Source organism: Ceratotherium simum, chromosome 29 (assembly GCF_057802395.1).
Source record: "Ceratotherium simum simum isolate JZ-2026a chromosome 29, ASM5780239v1, whole genome shotgun sequence".
Lineage (NCBI taxonomy): Eukaryota > Metazoa > Chordata > Mammalia > Perissodactyla > Rhinocerotidae > Ceratotherium > Ceratotherium simum.
This window is the reverse complement of record NC_141928.1, coordinates 21,119,028-21,137,862: the sequence shown is the minus strand read 5'-3', so window position 1 is coordinate 21,137,862 and position 18,835 is coordinate 21,119,028. Positions and strand designations below refer to the sequence as shown.

General features: G+C 42.7%; 1 protein-coding gene across 1 annotated transcript in view; it reads right to left on the bottom strand.

Moving 5' to 3' along the window:
- The window catches only part of TNC (tenascin C), a 91,802-nt gene that overhangs the window by 23,971 nt on the left and 48,996 nt on the right, over nt 1-18,835 (bottom strand). Inside the window, exons 11-16 of the mRNA XM_087419211.1 lie at nt 17,070-17,342; nt 16,233-16,505; nt 15,358-15,630; nt 12,560-12,832; nt 9,973-10,245; nt 299-571 (exon numbers count right to left, since the gene is read on the bottom strand). Of these exons, the coding sequence (XP_087275337.1) occupies nt 299-571; nt 9,973-10,245; nt 12,560-12,832; nt 15,358-15,630; nt 16,233-16,505; nt 17,070-17,342 (1,638 nt within the window). The remainder of the gene's footprint in view (nt 1-298; nt 572-9,972; nt 10,246-12,559; nt 12,833-15,357; nt 15,631-16,232; nt 16,506-17,069; nt 17,343-18,835) is intronic.

Sequence of the window (18,835 nt, the reverse complement as noted above, 5' to 3'; positions counted from 1 at the left end):
ATAATGAAACTGTTAATAGCTTTCATTTGCTGAGTCCTTGCTATGTGCCAGACCCCCTGCTATGGGCTTTCAATGAATTATGTCATTTAATCCTCACAATGCTATTAAGTAAATGGCATCATAATTTTTTGCACAAAGACTTAGTCAAATTGTCCACAGTCACTCAGTCTATAATCAAAAGAGCCAGGATCTGAAGGCAAGCTTGCCTGTATCCAAATCTCTTGTATTTCCCATCCCTGTGAGAAGAAGATCCCCAAGTCATGACTTTTCTCTGTTCTGTCCTGGTTATGTACGGTACCTGTTGTTGCTATAGCACTGACTGGCTGGGATCGCCTTCCATTCCTTATTCCATAGAGTTCAATTTCATATTCAGTGGCCTCTCTGAGACCTGTTATGTCCCTGGTACGTTCGGGGGCAAGTAGGGTTATTTCCAGTGGCTCAGACTGCTTTTTGGTATCTCTGATTTTGAGAACAAAATTATCGAAGACCCCCTCATCAGCTGTCCAGGACAGACGGAAACCGTCTGGGGTGGCATCTGAAACCAGAAGGTTGTCAACTTCTGGCTCGGCTTCTAGAGGGGAAGAAAATGGTGGAAGGAGGAGAGAGAATATTATTTACCAGCCCGTGCAATCTTCTTTCCAGTGGGGTTATCAATATGTGGTGATGCCCCAGCTCTCAGAGATAGAAGTGTCCTGAGATACCGAAAATAAAATTATTCAACACAAACAAGTCTAGTAGGTTTAGGAGAGGGGACAGATGGAGTTGACACATTCAATACGAGCCAAGTGGATGCTTGCATATGTGAGTTTTGTCTAAAAGCAATTCTATAAATCCACATCTGGACTCAGCATTGGCCCCTCCCATGCATTATTAAACAAGTTCAAAGCCAGTAACTTGTTTACATTTGCTCTCTGTCTTCCAGTGGCCAAGTGCCCATCCTCTGCGAGACCTTTTTCTTTTCTTTTTGAAAAGAGAAATAAACCAGCATTAACGATCTGTAGAGCTGCCCATGATGATACTGCTGATTATATTTCCCTTGATCCTGAGCAAATGGCTTTTAAACTGTTATAAATGTTATAGTCTTTTTGCTTTTTTCTTGGAGCTGTTTTACTAAAAAAGGCTCCTACTCTTGACTTTCTTGCTTGCCTTTTTTAACGATTAGATGAGTGTTCAGATGGTAGAACTGAGGCTTGGAACCTCCTGTGTGACATACTTTGGACTCAAGGTATTATCTTGGATTGCCTTAACTAGACAAAACTCAGTGTCAAGGTAAATTTAGACCTGAGTTTCCCAAAGTGTACTTAGAGCAAACTACTCCTGTTTGATCCTCTTCCTTAAAAGGTATCCATTGTCAAATAAGTTTGGGAAATATTGCTGGGGTAAGTCCCTCTTGAAGAGGCACATACACATTAGGATGTTCTGTAAAGCTTGTGGTCAAGGGTCCTATTAAACGATGTTTAACTCAGTGTTTCCAAAACTTATTTGAACATGGAACTTCTTCACCAAGTAAGCCCTTTGAATATTCTATGGAGCTAGCAATCTCTATAAAGACTTTGGGAAACACAGATTTTTGACTGTTAAAGTTGTTAATGCCATATTTCTCCAGGAATTATTAGTTGAGAAAATTATGGATTTAGTCTGTGTTGAAGAATCTCTATGATATTAGTGTTTACCAATATAATAAGTTCACAGTTGGCTTTCCAATGACAAGCCCACTTAGTAAGTTTATCAAGATCACACTTGAAATTTAGAGATGGCAAATGTTGTAAAAAAGTTTTTGAAATATACTCTCTGGTATATTTCTTCTGAGAAGGCTGAAATGTAGCTGAGGACCAGCCAGGATGAACACAGAGGAGGGTGACATGGAGTAAGCACATAAGAGCTACGGACAAGACATGGTCTAAAAGATTTGGGACACCAAGTGGAAACATTTTGACCTTCTCATTTCTGGAGTGGGAGAAGGGGCATGCTCATTAGAGACATAAGATGAGGGAGAGTGTTGGGGGGAACACAAAAGAACAGGCCACATCTATGGATTAAGTAGAGAACATGAACAAGGATGTTAAAACCATGGTGATCTGGTAGATGGATTACACGGAAGGGAACCGGGAAGAGGAAAAAATGGCTCACTTGAATCAAAATACCTGTAACAATCTCAGCCCTCAAGGGCTTGGTTTGGTGCCCTTGGGTGAAGCCAGAGACCATAACCTCATAACCAATGCCAGTTATGAGGCCTCTGAGCTCCAGCTTCCTCTGGGTTCCTGAAAGTGTGAATTCCTGGGGGTCCAGCAGCTTCCCAGAATCCACCACCGTTACTAGGAAGCTGTCAAAGGCATTCTCCGATGCCATCCAGGAAACTGTGAACCCGTAGGGATTAATGTCGGAAATGGTTAGGTTTTCCAGAAGGGGCAGGGCCTCTGAAAGAAGGGAAGGGTGAAAATAACTCAGGTTAGCAGCACTGACTCTGCTAGGATAGCACAAGTCTCCACGAACACTGATAGATACCCAATCAATCACTAAATGCGTTATATGCTCAGAAATGAATATTTAGTAAGAGCTTATTGGGTGCCAGATGATGTTATCTTGTATAAATCTCTTAACAAGCCTATGAGATAGATATTATTCCCATTATACAGGTAAGAAAACTGAGTTTCAAAGAGATTGATGGCCTTGGCCAAAGTTACAGAGGCAGAATGCGATAGAGCAAGGTTTTTAGCTGGGTCTCACTGCAAAGGCAGTGAATTTTTCCCTATAAGGTTGGATATCTTCTGTTGAGTTTGGACCTCCTTCTCTACTTCCCACTGTCTTCTGGTCTTGAAGGAAATCATCCTTTTTCCTTTTTTTTTTTGCAAATATACTTCCTTTCGGTATACTTCATATGTTTCTATTTCACCTCTAGCTCACATTTTGTATCAAGTTGATTAGGCCAATTAATGACATACATTTTCATAAGCTGAGATAAAGGGAAGAGGGAAGATTTTTCATGCATTCAAATGGACAAATTAAGGTTATGGCCCAGTTAGGCATACCAAGATTTGCTAATTCTTTTGCTGTTTATTTTCCTGGATAAAGTTAGGAGATAAGGACATGTCTAGATCTTTAGTAAGTTCTGTCATCATCATTCGTTCATTCATTCACCAAACATCTGTGTCTCAGGCACTCTTATTTCTTAGGTGCCAAGAAGTCTTTTCACATATTGGGATTCCCCAAAAAAGTGAGCTTCTATTAGCTAAGTTTCTGTCAATACTTCCCAATTGACAAGGCTTCATGTCCATTATCCTATTGAATCTCCACAATGACACTATAAAGTAGATTTAGCTACTTGCTTCCTTACCCTCATGACATCTAAGGAAACAGAGAGGTCAATGACTTAACCAAGATCACATGGCTACTAGATGGCTAAGGAGGGATCCAATCTGGGCCATCTGACTCCAAGTCCAATGTTTTTTCCATACCCTATGCCAACGTCTAATTAGTCAACCCCATCAGTGCTGGCAAGTTCTGAGACATAAGCAGGATTAGTGGAGAACGTCCAGCATCTCCCTTCCAGTAAAACAAAACACACTAATGGCGAAAGTATTTACTTTTTATCAGAGGGGCATGGGGATGGGAATTCCATGGCCAAGGCTGCTTTCTCTGCATCTGGTTTAAAGCTTTCTTTTCCATTGCAGCTAAATGGAAACTTTCAAAGAGATAAATGACCTTACACTAATGCCCAGAGTTTAATCCACAGGATGTAAAGAAAAATATTTTAAAAAGAAATGTTTGGTGACTGAATGAACAAGTGAATGAATGCTCTCATCCCCTGAGCAGAGATTTAAATTTTGCTGTGTCTTGGACTTCCTGTACTTATTTTGAAACACTTCGTGTTTATTTTGAGGCATTTTTTTTACCATGTAAAGATCTTCCCCAAATCATAACTCTATCAAAGGCAAAGATGAAATCACATATACTGTGCAAACAGGCTTCCTTGTCTGCAAGACAGGGGTCTCAAATCCTGTTGCAGAGTTTTGTTTAGAGAAGTGGAGTCTCTCTTTGATAGGTGGTCTCTTTGTACCTCCACACCATCAAAGCAGCAAATTCCGATGAAAAACAAGGCATTCAGACTAATTAGTCAATCAAGGGCTTGTTATTTATAGTCCTTCATGTTCAGGTTTTTTTTTTCTCTTTTTTTAATATGCCTCTTTTAAAACGCAGAGTCTTTTCACTTCAAGGATTAGCAGAGACAATGCTGTAACTGGATCTAGGATTCCCAAGACCAGCTCTCCCAACCTCCCTTTCTTCTCTCTGTTCTGTGGGAGGTCCTGCAAGAGGCTACAAGTAAAGGCCTGATGGGATCTGTGGCCAGCCATTCCTCCCCTCCTGGGCAGTGAGATTCTCATGTCACGGCTACCTCCGCCCTTCTCCCTATGCTCCACTAAGTAATTACCTTGTTCTGCATTTGAAGACTGCCTGAATGATTGAATTCACATTAGATAACTGGACAGGAAATATACCCACTTTTGATCTCACATTAAAACATGCCCAGTATTCTCTTAAAAATAATAGGAAAGTCACGATTGCATAGGTCTATTGTTTCTATCTAGGCTTGTTGCTTATTTTTAAGAACACCACTTTCCGCATACTGTTGGAAGACAGAAGAAAGGACCCAGGATCTATAAAATGCCTACTGGATGCCGCACAGTTAAATTTCATCATATCCATTTAATCCCTGTGACAAGATTGCCAGAGATACCTGTGGGTATCCTCTCTTTATACATAAGCAAATTGGGGTTCAGAGCAGTTAAGAACAGGACAAAGTTATATAGCAAAAAAGATGTGCGAGAGGATTAGAAACCACTCAAGCTTGATCTCAAGATCTTCACTCTTCTAAGACTCCATGGTGCCTCCAATTAAAAACTTGATTGAACTTATTAAGTCATCTTATTTACAGCAATTTAGACCCTGGGAGAGGCCTGGTTTAATGTGAGAATTGGATGGCAAAGTCAGTCTCCTGAAAGTTATCATTAGTGGAAGGCAAGAGACTTCTAAATATTCTCTGAGGTTTTTCAGGCTAGAGATTTAGTAAATCAACACCATTTGCAGCCTTTGCCATTGATTTAGGATAATCTCAGGAAAGAAAATACAAAACCATTTCTTTATGTAATTCAAGGAGAAGTTAGAAGTCAAGTTTAATGAATGGGTACAGTTTAAGTAAACTTAGGATTTATCTGCTATCCTAGGTTGAACCTTCATTAATCTGTTGTAGATGTCAATTTTCAGAAGATGTATTTTTTAGAAGAAAAAGACAAATTATTGTATTTGTGGGGCAGATAGTTTATGGACTGCCTTACCTAGCATGATTTATGGTCAAAATTCCTGCCCTAGGCCATTGTTAACGTGGAACTCACTCTTTAGCCTGAATCTCCAAACTCTGGATCAGACAGCCTATAAAACTGGGCATGAAAATCCCGGGAAGCTTTATACAACTGTTGAGTACACTGTCTCCATTTCCTAAGTGTGGCTGTGAAAGATCCCTCTTGCAATAGTATCTGTTCTCTCTTCTCTTAGACCTTTATACACAGAGTGAAGATTGCATTTTGGATCGAATTTCCCCTTAGGATGCCTATCACCTTTCCTGCTTTACTCCGTCTCGAATTCTAAACAGACAAGTGGGAACCTTTGAATGAGTACCTGTCATGACAAAGGCAGTGAGGGGTCTGGTGGGGTCCCCAGCCCAGGTGGTCCCTGCCACACTAACATCATAGCCAGTGTTCTCCACCAAGCCGGTGACATGAGCGTGCTGTATGTCTCCTGAGACTGTGAATTGCTGGGACTCATGCAGCAACTGAAAATTGCTAACACTGATAATAATCTTTGCAAAAGGCCCAGCTCGAGTGGTCCATGACACGTTGAAGCTGTCAGGAGTAATATTGCTAAAGATTAGCATGCCCAACTGTGGCTCTGGCTCTGAATGGGAAGGAACATGGGCAGAGAGAGAGAGACATTATTAGAGGAAGCAGTGGATTTCTTCAGAATGTAGCCATAGAATATGAAAGTACCAATGCCTCCAAATATTTGCAGAAAGGTAGTATATTAGGCCGTGTCTACACCTGTATTGGTTACAATGCTAGAGAATATATTGCTTTATCTGCAGGTGCGGATTTGTTTTCTTTTTAAGTATAGACGTGATGATTTGCTTGTCATGTATAAAGAAAAGTGAATAAGCCATTAGAGTGGTAGATAGGATTAAATTAAAGAGTATTAAGGCTACATTTTCTAAGGTTTGTAATGGAGTGCTAGTTCTGTAAGATGTTTCAAGAAAAGAAAGCTTCAAGGTGAAGTATGTACGGTAAACACTGAATATTATATCTCACTCTAGAGATTTACAAAGCATGCTAGCAGGCTCTGAAATGCTAGTTCTCTAAAGAAACCTACTTAATTTTGTTTAGCCCAGCATTTCATAAATGTATTGATCAACAGATACCCTTTTTGAGGAATATCCTTTGAACATCTCGAGGAGCTGGTGTTCCACTGAGCATGCCTTAGAAAATGCTACTTTGCAGTTTCCTTATTTAGTCTTCTTTTGATCTATTTGGATTGTGCACATTAAAGGCTAATATCCGTATAAGAGAAATTCTCCACAGTATTTAGAAACCTGAATGTATACACCACAGGAAAATCTACATCTCACCCTAAATAGTGTAAAGGTGAAAATGGCTTTCATTAAAAAATTTCTGGTGTATGCAAAAGTTAAAGGAAAACTTGAAGTTAGGCCTTGCATTTTCTGATTAGGAAATTCACTCATTGGATAATTTGGAAAGGTGAATAGTTCCACTGGGGTTAAGATTCTCTTGACCCTTAAAGTCTAGACAATTAGTGATGAGAGCAATTCATTTTTAATGTGAGGGGCCTGTACTGCTAGTTTCAACTGGCATGTATATTGTCTGGCCTCCTCAATGGACATTTATCAAATAATACTAACATTAAAATAAGTTCAACCCAGACTGTATTTTAGAGAGAGGCAACAGTACTGGAGGATTGAGGTACTAGCATCAGGATTCAGGGTTGGAAGGAAGCAGACTATTTCTTCCAAGGACTTGGGAGTCATTTTGCTGCAGCTCCAGTATTTGGAGGAAAGAAGGGGCTCATTTGGATAAACTTCAACTGTACAGTTGCATGGCATAACTCGATGTCATTAAGTCTCTAAGGACAAAAAGGATCTGGCTCAGAAGCAGAATATAGCTGTAGATAATGGTGTGGGATTTCCTACTTAGCAACTGGTTTGAGAAGGTAATGATGCTATAATTTTCAGCCACAGCATTGACACGTTACCTTAACCACACCAAAGGTAAGATCCTCCAAACGGGACTCTGTTTGCCCTATATTTTGTCGTAGAAGCAATTTCCCGAATTAAGGATGCATGTTAGGTTTCTTCTCATGCTACCAGTCAGAGACGGGCAATGCTAACACATTCACCATGCAGAATAAGACCTGGGTTCTCAAGGTCAGCTTTACCTCCAGCTCTCTCCCAAAAGGTGCCACCAAGCTGAAAAGTGAGATGCAAGACAAAACTCAGAAAGAGAATGGTAGTTAGGGGTGGTCAGTGTTCCATGCAAGCTAGGGACATTTTTCTCTCATCACTTCTAACCCTTTGAAACAATTCCTTGACATGCTTCCAGGAAAGACAGACATTTTCAAAAATTTAATGCTCTGAATGTTTATCACATGCACCAAGATTTGCACAAGATGATAGATGAAAGGAAGACTCTGACATGTTGTGACAGCTATCAGTGGATGACAAAACATGCTTGGTAGAGTCAATGTCAAAAAGAGCAGTCTGTTTGTAGGGGATGCAGGCAAATAAAAGTCTCCAGAACAAGATGAGACCTGGGGCCTCTCAGATGGTTTTTTGGCTGTGTTTTAGGGTCTTTTCTCTGCATGCTAGTGGCACTACTTTCAAAATCTCGGTGGAGAGAAAGAGAATGTAGAACATTCTGACCAAGGAACTAAAAATGCATGCATACACCTCTTTGAATATGACACAGGCAGACTTTGATTAGAAAGACCACAGGCAGATGATACTGGATGGAACTGGAAACGATTATTCAAGATCAGATGAAAGGATGGTTTAGAAGTTCAACCAAAGCAAGTCAGGTTAACTCTATACAAACAAAAAGAGCAATTCCAGATGTGAGTGGATACTTCGGAAAAAGAGGTTGACATTGAAGTTCCTTAATTTGGGGTGAGAGTATTTTTTTTTTTTTAAGCTTTAAAGCTCTGATTGGGGTGGCCCTATCAAATTTGAGAAGGATCCAGAGGAACTAGGAGGATGAAAAATGAGTAGCGGGTGATCTTTTGGAATGCTCCTCAGAGGAAGTTCAATGGAGAGTGAAGAACCCATCACGGGAAATACTTGTGGTTGCTTGGACCATCAGCATCTGAGCACACTGCCCATCAAGCAGCCCATGAAGGTGGGCAGTGTAATTAGAAGAAGCTTTGAGGTTGGTGATGACAGAGCTGCGAGACGCCGCAGGCACGGAATGCACCACTGTCTCCTGGAGGTGGTCAGAATTCCTAACTTCTATAAGAAAGCTATCAAAGGCAGAGTCCTGAGCTTTCCACGAGATGGACACACTGCCCCAGGTCACATTTGACACAGTGAGGTGGCTAAGGAGAGGTTCGGCTACTAAAGCAAGAAGAAAAAAATATGAAAGCGTGTCAATTTAAAATGCTATTAACAGAGTCACAATCAAAACACGTAAGACTAAATCCATAAAGTTTTAAACTTTACCCTCCGGTAAAGGAACCTGTCCTTTGTTGAAAACCAATTTGAGCCATGAGAAACAAATATATATGGGCGACTGATTTTTTTCCCTAGGTTTTGGTACACTTTAATCTGGCTGAGATGAGAAGGAGATAATGCTGGCTCTCTGCCTTTTCTGTGGACCGCCCTGATGACAATTTGTAGTCTCATGTAGAATGAGGACACACCCTGTCTCAACCATGTGTGACTTAAATGATGGATAATTTTGATACTACGATGTCAACCATTTTCTTGAATTCCCTAGAATACGAGATTGGGCACTATAAGAGGAAATTCTCCTGTGTTTATCCTACAAATAACTTTTTTTTCAGTTTGTGATGTCTTATTTTATCTGTCAAGAGAAGGCATTGTCCAAAATGCACTAAGAATGCTGTTTTGAATGGCAAAGGCTCTCCTTTCTATTGTCACATAGAGTTCTTTTTTGAGGCATGCCAGAGAGCATCTCCCATAGTATGTATGTCACAGATACCATGAATTTAAAGTGAGAGCAATTTATACTTTTGCTAACCGAGCTCCTTGTTTAAACATGACTATTTTGCTTTTATTTTTGCCATGTACCATTCACTGTTCTGGGAGCAAGACAGCATGTTCTGGTCCTTTCTCCTAGAGGTGGTGTTGGAATTGGGGTGATCCAGATGGAATGGCTTCTTCCCGCACTCATGTGATGAGTAATCCCTGCTCTTTCTTATCACTTTCTCAGTTGAAAAAAAATAATAGCACCAACACAATTTCATTAAATCATTGGGCTATTTGGGTATTAGGAAGTCAAAGGCACTAGGAAGACAAAGACACTAGGATAACACAAAATATAATTTTTAAGACCTCTTTGAATGATATAGATGTCTTTTCAAGTCAAGGAGAACGCTTATTATGGCTTTTTAGTTACTGAAGGGGAGAATTCTTTTCTCCAGATTCTATATGACAGTCTGGACCAAACTACATTTTATGCTGCAAATGTCCTGGTCAGTGATAAATCAGGCAAGGGGCTTCATGGAAATCCACCAGCTGAGCTGCTCCTGGAAGAGAGTTATGTTACATAGGCTCCAGCCTAGCATCACGGAAGAGTTAATGCACTGTGGCTTATGCTTCAGTGGGCGAGGAGTGGCTTCATCCTGCAAAGAAGACTCTGGAGAGAGGGTGTTAGAAGTGGGAGAACGCATATGTACCTGTGGTGGCCGTGGCACTGATGGTTTTGGTCCGGATGCTGGGAGCAAGTCCGGAGAGGTAGATAATAAAATCATTACTAGGGCGTAGCCCTGAGATGTGGGCAGTTCGTTCAGCACCAGAGACATTGTATTCCAGCGTCTCCAGGAACCTATCGGAATCAATAATTTCAATGGTAAAGGTCTTGAAGGCCCCATCGGTAGCTGTCCAGGAGAGATTGAAGCTCTCAGGAGTTATGTCGGAAACATTTAAGTTTCCAATTTCAGGTTCTCCGGCTGAAAAAGGAGGGGTAAGAGAGAAGAAACAAAGAAATCGGAGTTAATCATTTGGCCTGTGTTTTAAGATTGAGGTTATTAATAGAACCAGAGCTGGAAAGAAAGATCTGATAGCTCAGGGTTATGGTGAAATGAAGCAGCATTACCAACTGGTGCCAATCGGAGAGAAAAAGAGGGTTTGTTAAAAGAAGAATAGAAAAAGGAAGCCATGGTAATTAGATTTCCCTGCTCTGGAGCTGCCACACACGATCAGGCTAGTTGAGATTCTGCGTGTCAGAAGCCACGCTGAATGATGGCAGCAGGAACTGTGCCTAAGCCCAGATGCTTCCAGGAGCCCCGCCTCAGGGATGCTGGCCATCAGTCAAAAGATATCAGGGCTGGTAGCTTCCAGTCTCTTGAATTGCACTCAGGAGACCAAGATTACTTGGCTCTCTCCTACAGGCATCCTTTGCTTTGAGGGAGCTCCCATCTATTCAAATGAAGACTGAACAATTCTGACGCCATTATCCTCCCAAGGTGGTACCATGAGGCTTCTGATTTTGTGACTTACAGGGAATTGGCAACTTAGTGTAATTCTTGGTATTTTCTTCATATTTCTGACAAAGGCCAGCCATTCTCATATTCTGTTAAAATAGCTTGTGCTCTCTTAACTGCTTCTACGTGGGCCAAGAAGGCTAGTATTGTGTTGCCAACGAAGAGAGCTGAGCCAAGACAAGGCAGTCAGGCAACCCTATTCAGCCAAGAAATAACGTTTTATCTGGGAGATGGTCCTACAGTGCTTTTCCGAGCAACAGGAATAAAACATGCAGAGGGCAGGCAGAAGCAAGGTGTAGAAAGCTAGTGCTGTCTCTCTAGCAAGGAAGGAAAAGGTCTTCCCATCCCAAGAGATTTGGTGAAACACAGATCAGACGGAATTGTAGACCTTCCTTCCCACAGACCAACTCATCAGAAGCAAGAATGTTGCTATCATCAAAAAGAAAAAAAAAAAACACATAAAAATACTAAAAACACCCAAACCACAAGATCTGCAGAAAAGATCAGAAGTGGCGAATGATTTCTCTGCCTGCTGGGAAGGGATGGTTTTTGGATGTCGGATAAAAGATCCCTGGGTACATCCAGGGCAGCCTCAGCTGCAATTTTTAGGCAATTCGGGGCACTGCTGATGAAGCAGTATCCTGTGCTGAATGTTTATCTCAGCAGGAGTTACTGAAAATTATTGAGGCTAAAATGCGAAGCTATGCTTTTGCTAGAACCAACTAGGATATATAGGTTTGCATAAAACTTTAGTTGCCATAACTATCCAAAAATGGGGCAGGCATATACAAAACCAAACAACACAGCCTCTACTGACCTTCAAACCAATGGAGGCATGTAGGAAGATGAGCAATGGAAAACAGTGCTGGGGAAGGCTGTTCACTTAGCAGGCACTTGGGGAAACACTGAACACCCTGTCTCTGGGGCAGAATGATGAGTAAAGAGTAATGCACCCTCCTGGGTCTGGGCTAGGAGTGTGCCATCCAAAGGCCAACACTCCAGGGTGCAAGTCGATGAAAAGAAAGAAAAGGGCATCAGATCTTTGACATTCATAGCCTGGGACATTCTTGCTCCAAATGCTGCTGTGTGTACTTCTGCTAATGAATGGCTTTTTCTTTGGTACTGTCTGCAGTCATAATTGTGTGATTTTTTTTTCCTTTTTGGTCTAGCTGTTTGCTAATTTGATGTTCTAACAATGACTCAGTATCTGAGAGAATTGCCCGGAGGAGGGTAATTCAATTCTCTTATTATACTCAGTGCATTTTAAAGAAACATTTAAATTAAAATGTTTCTTCTAAATGCAAGAACCACAGTGCCCATATCCTTCAGGGAATTTGGGATAGTGAAGCACCATTTCCAACTAGCAAAAAAGACTCTCTAAAGTAAATAATCTGTGCTCCACCAGAAAGCACACTTGGAAGGGTCAGCTTTTAGTTATATCTAAGCCCTGGAGAAGAGAATTAAAACCATCAGGCTGCATCTCCTGAAATAGAAAGCCATCATTCACAAGGGATAAAGTTGTAGGATGGGACAGGTAAAGTCTGGGAGACGCTGGAGGCTGGAGGTCAGAAAAGGCAACATCTTCATCCTTCATTCTCAAGATGGCAAAGGCGTCTGGACTAAGGCACAGCCCACAGGGAGGTGTGTGAGCATGCACAGCCAGCAGCTAAGGGGAGCGTGGAAAGGATTCAGACATGGAAAGAAGCTGACTCCCCTTGCGATCTCTTGGAGATAAAGCAAGGAGCCTTGTGGGAGAGCATCGACAGGGAGAGGAAGGTACCTGTGGAGGCCTCAGCAGAGAGCACTGGTGTTCTATAGCCCCGGATCACCCCGTAGATGGTAACTGTATAAGGGGTGGCGGCCTTGAGGCCCGGGATGTCCGCAGCCCGCAGGCTGCCGGGCACCGTGAGGTTCTGGGCCGCCTCCACCCTGTTGGCCTCCTGCACCTGAATGACAAAGTGCTCATAGGCCTGGTCAGCTGCTGTCCAGTTGAGTTTGAGGCCATCCGAGCCAGCCTCGGTCACGATTAAGTCTCCCAGCTGGGGGAGCTCCTCTGAAGAAGGACAGAGAGGTATTTGTCAGTTCTGCAAACCAAAAATGAGGAAACCAAATGTCCCACAGCCCAGCTCTAGGGAAGAAAGAAAGGGGCAAGAGAATTTTGTGTGTGTGTGTGTGTGTGTGTGTGTGTGTGTGTGTGTGGTCATTCTTGGTCTCTGGACATTTCCAATTTGAACTGTGGTAACTTGGCCACAGCTTCCTTCAGGAGTTGAAAGTGATCAGAAAGGGAACATCTGCATCGTTCATCCTTGACATGGCAGTCCCATGAGGACCACTGCACAACCCACCGGGAGGTCTCTGAGCCAGAACGTAAAGGGCAACCAGAAAAGTTGGGATTGTGGGTCAGGGTAAGGGAAGAAGGAATGGTCCAAAGGGCAGGCTTCGGAGGCAGCCGGGTCTTGGTTAGAATTCCAACATTGATATTTGCTAGCTGCGTAATCTTGGGCATGTCACCCAGCTCATCTCTGAGCCTCACTCTCCTCACCTTTAAAAGGAGCTGGCAGTACCATTTCACTGGATTGTGTGATGATTAAATTATACTATTTATAAACCTCTGAGTATCATCCCTGACACATAGTGAGCGCCCAATAAGTGGCAGCCTAACAAATATATCCTTGTTGAGATGTTTCCCCTTGGAAATTCTGGGTGATATTGGAGAGAAGTACCTGCTCCATTTTGTTACGTGGCATGAGAAAGGTCATCTCATTGTCGTCTACATGCTCTCTGACTGCATTTATAAAGCATATGCTGTCTCAGATTTGGACAAGTCTGACGTTTTATCTCTGGACTTTTCTTGCCTTTCAGGGATCAAAGGTTCTGTACTGGATTCTTGGCTTGATTCTTTCCCTCCCACCTTCTTCTGCCAGTACTTTGTGTCTGAATGAAGAATGGCCGCATCATGAAGCAAGGCCATTTGTGGGAGACGAGTGCCCACTTTTAATTAAAAGTGATTATGTTTTGCTCAGTAAATGGTGCAGAGCAGGGCCCACTATTTATTTCTCTACAATGTAGGAAGGAAATTTAATGTAGTTATTATTGTTGATTTAGAAAGTTTGGATTCTGGATATGGAAAAACACACTGCTTAGTGGAACGCTGCTCAGGGTTAAATGCAGCTGTTCAGACTCTCTTTTTAAGGCTGAAGTGGCCATGGATTGGAAATTAGAGAAGAAAATATCTGCAGAGATGTTAGCCAGAAAAGGTGGGAGGTACTTGTTCTCAGGTATCCCAGGATTCAGTGCACTGTGAGAGTCTGAGCAAACCCAGCCTTTCAGAGGAGCTGTATTCAGACTGTGTTCCACATAGACCTGGTGCTTTTGTGGAAGAACTGGGTTGAGGACATGGGTGCAGGCAGCCCCCTCCTTCTTCCCAGCTCACCACGAAGAGCTGTTCATTTATCTGTTGTTTAGTGGGATTCCTTGTAAGATTTCATGTGCAAAAGGAGTTCTGCTGCTAAACATAAAAGTTCACAAACTACAGATGCAGACTTCTGGCGTCTTGCCCCCAGATCACACATGTCTCAAAGGCCCCTTTTTCTCTTGAAGATATTCCAGGAAACACAGGACAATGATAATCTGGCCAGTTTAGGTGAATTGCAACATCACCTTTCTTATTTTTGGAATTGTGTGTAGTTTCTAGCAAGGACCAAATTTATTTGGTGTATATGACCAAGAAAAAGAATTTATTTGAATTTGGTTATGTGCGAGGCATTATCAAAATACAGGACAGGTAGAGAAGGGTATGGGCTTAGGTCCCAGCATAAAAACCCTATTACCAAAATTCTGGCCCATTTGCCCATAGCCTCCTTTAAAGATCTTTCTAGAAACCTCATGGACAGCACAGCGTGTTCTACAACAGATGGAGCAGCATATTTTTGGGGGACAAATTGAGACGAATTGTTTTTCCTCCCCAATTGAATGAAAAACATTGAAGTTGAATGTGTCTGTCTTTTCTTGGAAGCATCCCTGCCTTGAGTGTCTGTTGAGGAGAGAGAGACTTGGATGATTTCAGCAGAAGACAAATTCATTTCAAAGGTTATTCTGTGGAAATTTGACTGCAAGTTGGATGGCAGCTAGTGACTCTGAGGCGGCTCATGATAAGATTTCTCTGCAAAGTTCTGACCTTATGCTTGTGCCACAGCCCTACTGTTTATGCTATTTTTATTATGATATGTTGCTATCTGATCAATTTAGCTATTTGTGGTTTAATATTTACTACAGAATGGGCGCTTTGCTAACCACTTTCATTCGTCATCTCATTTACTGCTCATGAGAGTGTTCTGAGGTAGGGATATGATCTCTGATTTGAAGAGGAGAAAAGAAGGCTGAGAGATACTAAATGACATACCCAAGAATATTCAGCCAATTAGATGGAATTCCAACCCAGACACTCCTCAGTTAGAGCCAGTGTTCATGCTGCTTGTCAACAACGTTGAGCTAGAGCCCTGCCATGTCGAGAATTTTCTCCATTCCAAAGACAGGCTGGCTCAATCATGTCCCTGGTCTGGGAAGAGGGTCATATACCTGTGATGACCTCCACAGCAAGGGGTCGAGTGCGGCGGCCCCCGACCTCGCCGTGCAGGGTGACTGTGTACGGGGTACCAGCCCTGAGGCCTGGGATTTCCACGGAGCGCAGGCTGCCAGGAACTGTGAGACTGTGAGCTTCTTCGGCCTGGTCAGCCTCCTGGACCTCAATGACAAACTGCTCATAGATCCCATCTGGGGTGATCCAGTCCAGTCTGAGGGCATCCCAGCTAACCTCGGCCACTGTGAGGTTTCCCAGATCTGGAACCTCCTCTGCATAAGGACACAGAGTTGCTGAGTTACTAAAAAAGACGATTGCATGCATGCTGGGACTCAGGTGAGATGGCGCTTTGGCTAAGTTGGGATGAGTTGTCTGGTCAGTGTTGATTACAGACGCCTGATTTATGGCAGGTATCGAGCACGCTCTCATTGTTGGCACTAAAGCCACGGCTTTTCCATTCATCCTTTGGGAATGAAAGATAGCCCTAGGAACTGTTCATAACCTCCATTCTTGACATACGAATGGGGCTTTGGGGAGTCCTTTGGTATATTCTTAAAATGAGCTCAGACCAATTCTTTTTTCCACTTGCAAATTGTGCTTTCCAACTTCTTAGATATTATGACTGAAACTTGCTTTGAAAGAAAGTCACCTCTCACTTTTGTCAAGGAAGAGTAGATGGAATTTTCCATGGAATTGGCAACCGTGCTACAACAAGGACTTGGCCAAATAGGGGATATGACATTTGGTTGGACACAGGGATGATTCACCGGTATTCCCCCAGTGTGCTGAACCCAGTTTAGAGCAGGGAAGAGCTTTGATTCCTCCTGAGCAGAGACAACGGGGAGAAGAAAATTAATGAACTAGTCTAGAATACCTGTCAAGACTTCAACAGACAGAGGGGCTGTGCTGAAGTCTCGAGTGACCCCGCAGATGGTGATGCTATAACGAGTGGATGCTTTGAGCCCAGGCAAGTCCACGGACCTCAGTCCTCCTGGGACTGTGAGGTTCTGGGCTGCCTCTACCGTGTCAGTCTCCTGCACCTGAATGAAAAACTGTTCATAGGCTCCTTCCGGAGCAGTCCAGCTGAGCTTGAGGGCGTCCCAGCCCACCTCGGACACCGTGACCTCTCCCAAATTGGGAGCTTCTCCTGGAGAAGGACAAAGAACTAGTTTAATGATCAATTCACACACCAAGGTCCAGGGAATCTTTAACACAAGAACAGACTTTCTATTACTTAAAAAATATGACCTTCTTTAGATAAACATGCAGCATGCAGCTTCCTAAATTTGAGAAATAGAGCAAAGAGGACGAGGATAGGAAAACATTTATCTTATTTTTATGAAAGAATTGCCTTAACCTCCAGCAGAGAAGGAGATTAATTTGGGGATGAATTTTTTTCCTTTTAAATATATGCCTTAACACACCTTACCAGGAGGGAGCCTGTTTGTGAAGCTAAAGGTCACCACCATTGGGGCTGTGCGTATAGTCCCCAGGCTCAGCTCTGCACAACTCCAAAGAGTGTTGTTTACATGGGGTGCAGGGTGAAAGCTGCCTCTGGAATTGTACAGTCTGGTGGCTTCCCATCCTTACACACCATAGCCCTATAACTAGGGGCAGAACTAGTCCATTCCAAAGCGAGTTGCATCTGATTATCTTTGGGCAGTTTCCTGTTGGAAGAAAAACAGAAGCTAGATAGAAAGGTAAGAGATACCTGTGGAGGCCTCAGCAGAGAGCACTGGTGTTCTATAGCCCCGGATCACCCCGTAGATGGTAACTGTATAAGGGGTGGCGGCCTTGAGGCCCGGGATGTCCACAGCCCGCAGGCTGCCGGGCACCGTGAGGTTCTGGGCCGCCTCCACCCTGTTGGCCTCCTGCACCTGAATGACAAAGTGCTCATAGGCCTGGTCAGCTGCGGTCCAGTTGAGTTTGAGGCCATCCCAGCCAACCTTGGTCACGGTGAGGTTTTCCAGTTCAGGGGCGTGGTCTGAATAATGACAGAGATGGGGTCAGTTAAACCATTCCTCAAAACGCCTTCCTTCTGGGAACCCAGAAATGGCAAATCTGCTGCCAATGCTAAAAGGCCATGGGGGCCTGAGTGCCGTGTTTCGCTCACCACATCCCCCTAGCAGTGCTCACCAGAACACACCAACCAAAAAATCAATATAATACCTCTTTTGCCTTATTGCATATTTGGATTTGTCTTTTGGAAATGCTATTTTCCTATTGACCAGCGTCCTGTGGATTTAGAAAACTCCACACGTCTATGTTAGTAATGCTCTGGGCTTCGGTTTCCACTTTGGAAAGTGTCTGTCATCATGAGGATGAGATCATGAGGAACAGCCTTCGGCCATTCTCCGGATTCTTGGTCTGAGCTGTCCAGCCTTCCGTATTTTTGAGAAAACTGGCTCCTCTTAGATTCCTTTCCTTTTCAGCCTTCCTCAATCTCCTCTGGAAGGTCTGTTTTACAGTCTCTTTATGTCGGGATTTTTGTCGGTTTCCGGGGCTCAAATCGCTTTACATAAACCACTTCAGAAAAATCAGAGATAAATTACACCGTCCAGGTAAGGCTGAATGAAGCATGGCGATGAGTCTTTGCAAAACTGTCCATTACTGGACAGAAAGAAAGACTAAGGCCCCGGGAGAGACAGAGCTTATTAAGCTCAATTAAAATTGAATGCGCCGTCTTCATTCATCTCTTGAACACGCAAAGTACAGTCAAAACATTTGCCTGAATATGCCTTCACAAGGTGATCTTTTGCCCAGGGCTCAGGTTAAATGGACATTGCATGAGCTGGGGAGAAAGGATTTTTCTCTGGAAACAGATCTTGTAAACAACAGAGTAAGAATTGCCCTGAGTTTACTTAAAATAACAAATTGGTTTTCTATTTATGCCTCACGTTGGCTGCATATTTTAAATGACCCTGATGTGTCCATTAAAGCCGGATTCTGACTTGAAAATCTTAGCCTACAATTGGATTGAAGATATCTTTTCAGAGGGGAAAATGTTTCTTTTCAAGAATTTATTTAATTCAAACTTTTCCAAGTACTGGGGAACATTCCTTCCTAATTGTTTCATATTGGCAAAGCTTACACTCCTTCAAATCTTGTTTTTTCTAGAACAGGGGTCAGAAAAATATGATCTGAGGGTCACATCTGGCCCGCTGCCTATTTTGGTAATCAGCTTAGCTGAGCTAACAACAGTTTTTAAATTTTTAAATGGTTGGGAAAAAAAAAATCCAAACAAAAATATAATTCATGACATATGAAAAGACCTGAAATTCAAATTCTGGTGTCATAAATAAAGTTTTATTGGAACACAGCCATGCTTGTTCATTTACCTATTGTTGATGGCTGCTTTGGTGCTGCTAAGGCACAGTTGAGTAGTTGTGACAGAAACCGGATGACCTGAAAATATCTACTATCTGACCCTGTACAAAAATTGTTTGAGATAGCTGATCTTGAACTATACTCTATGTA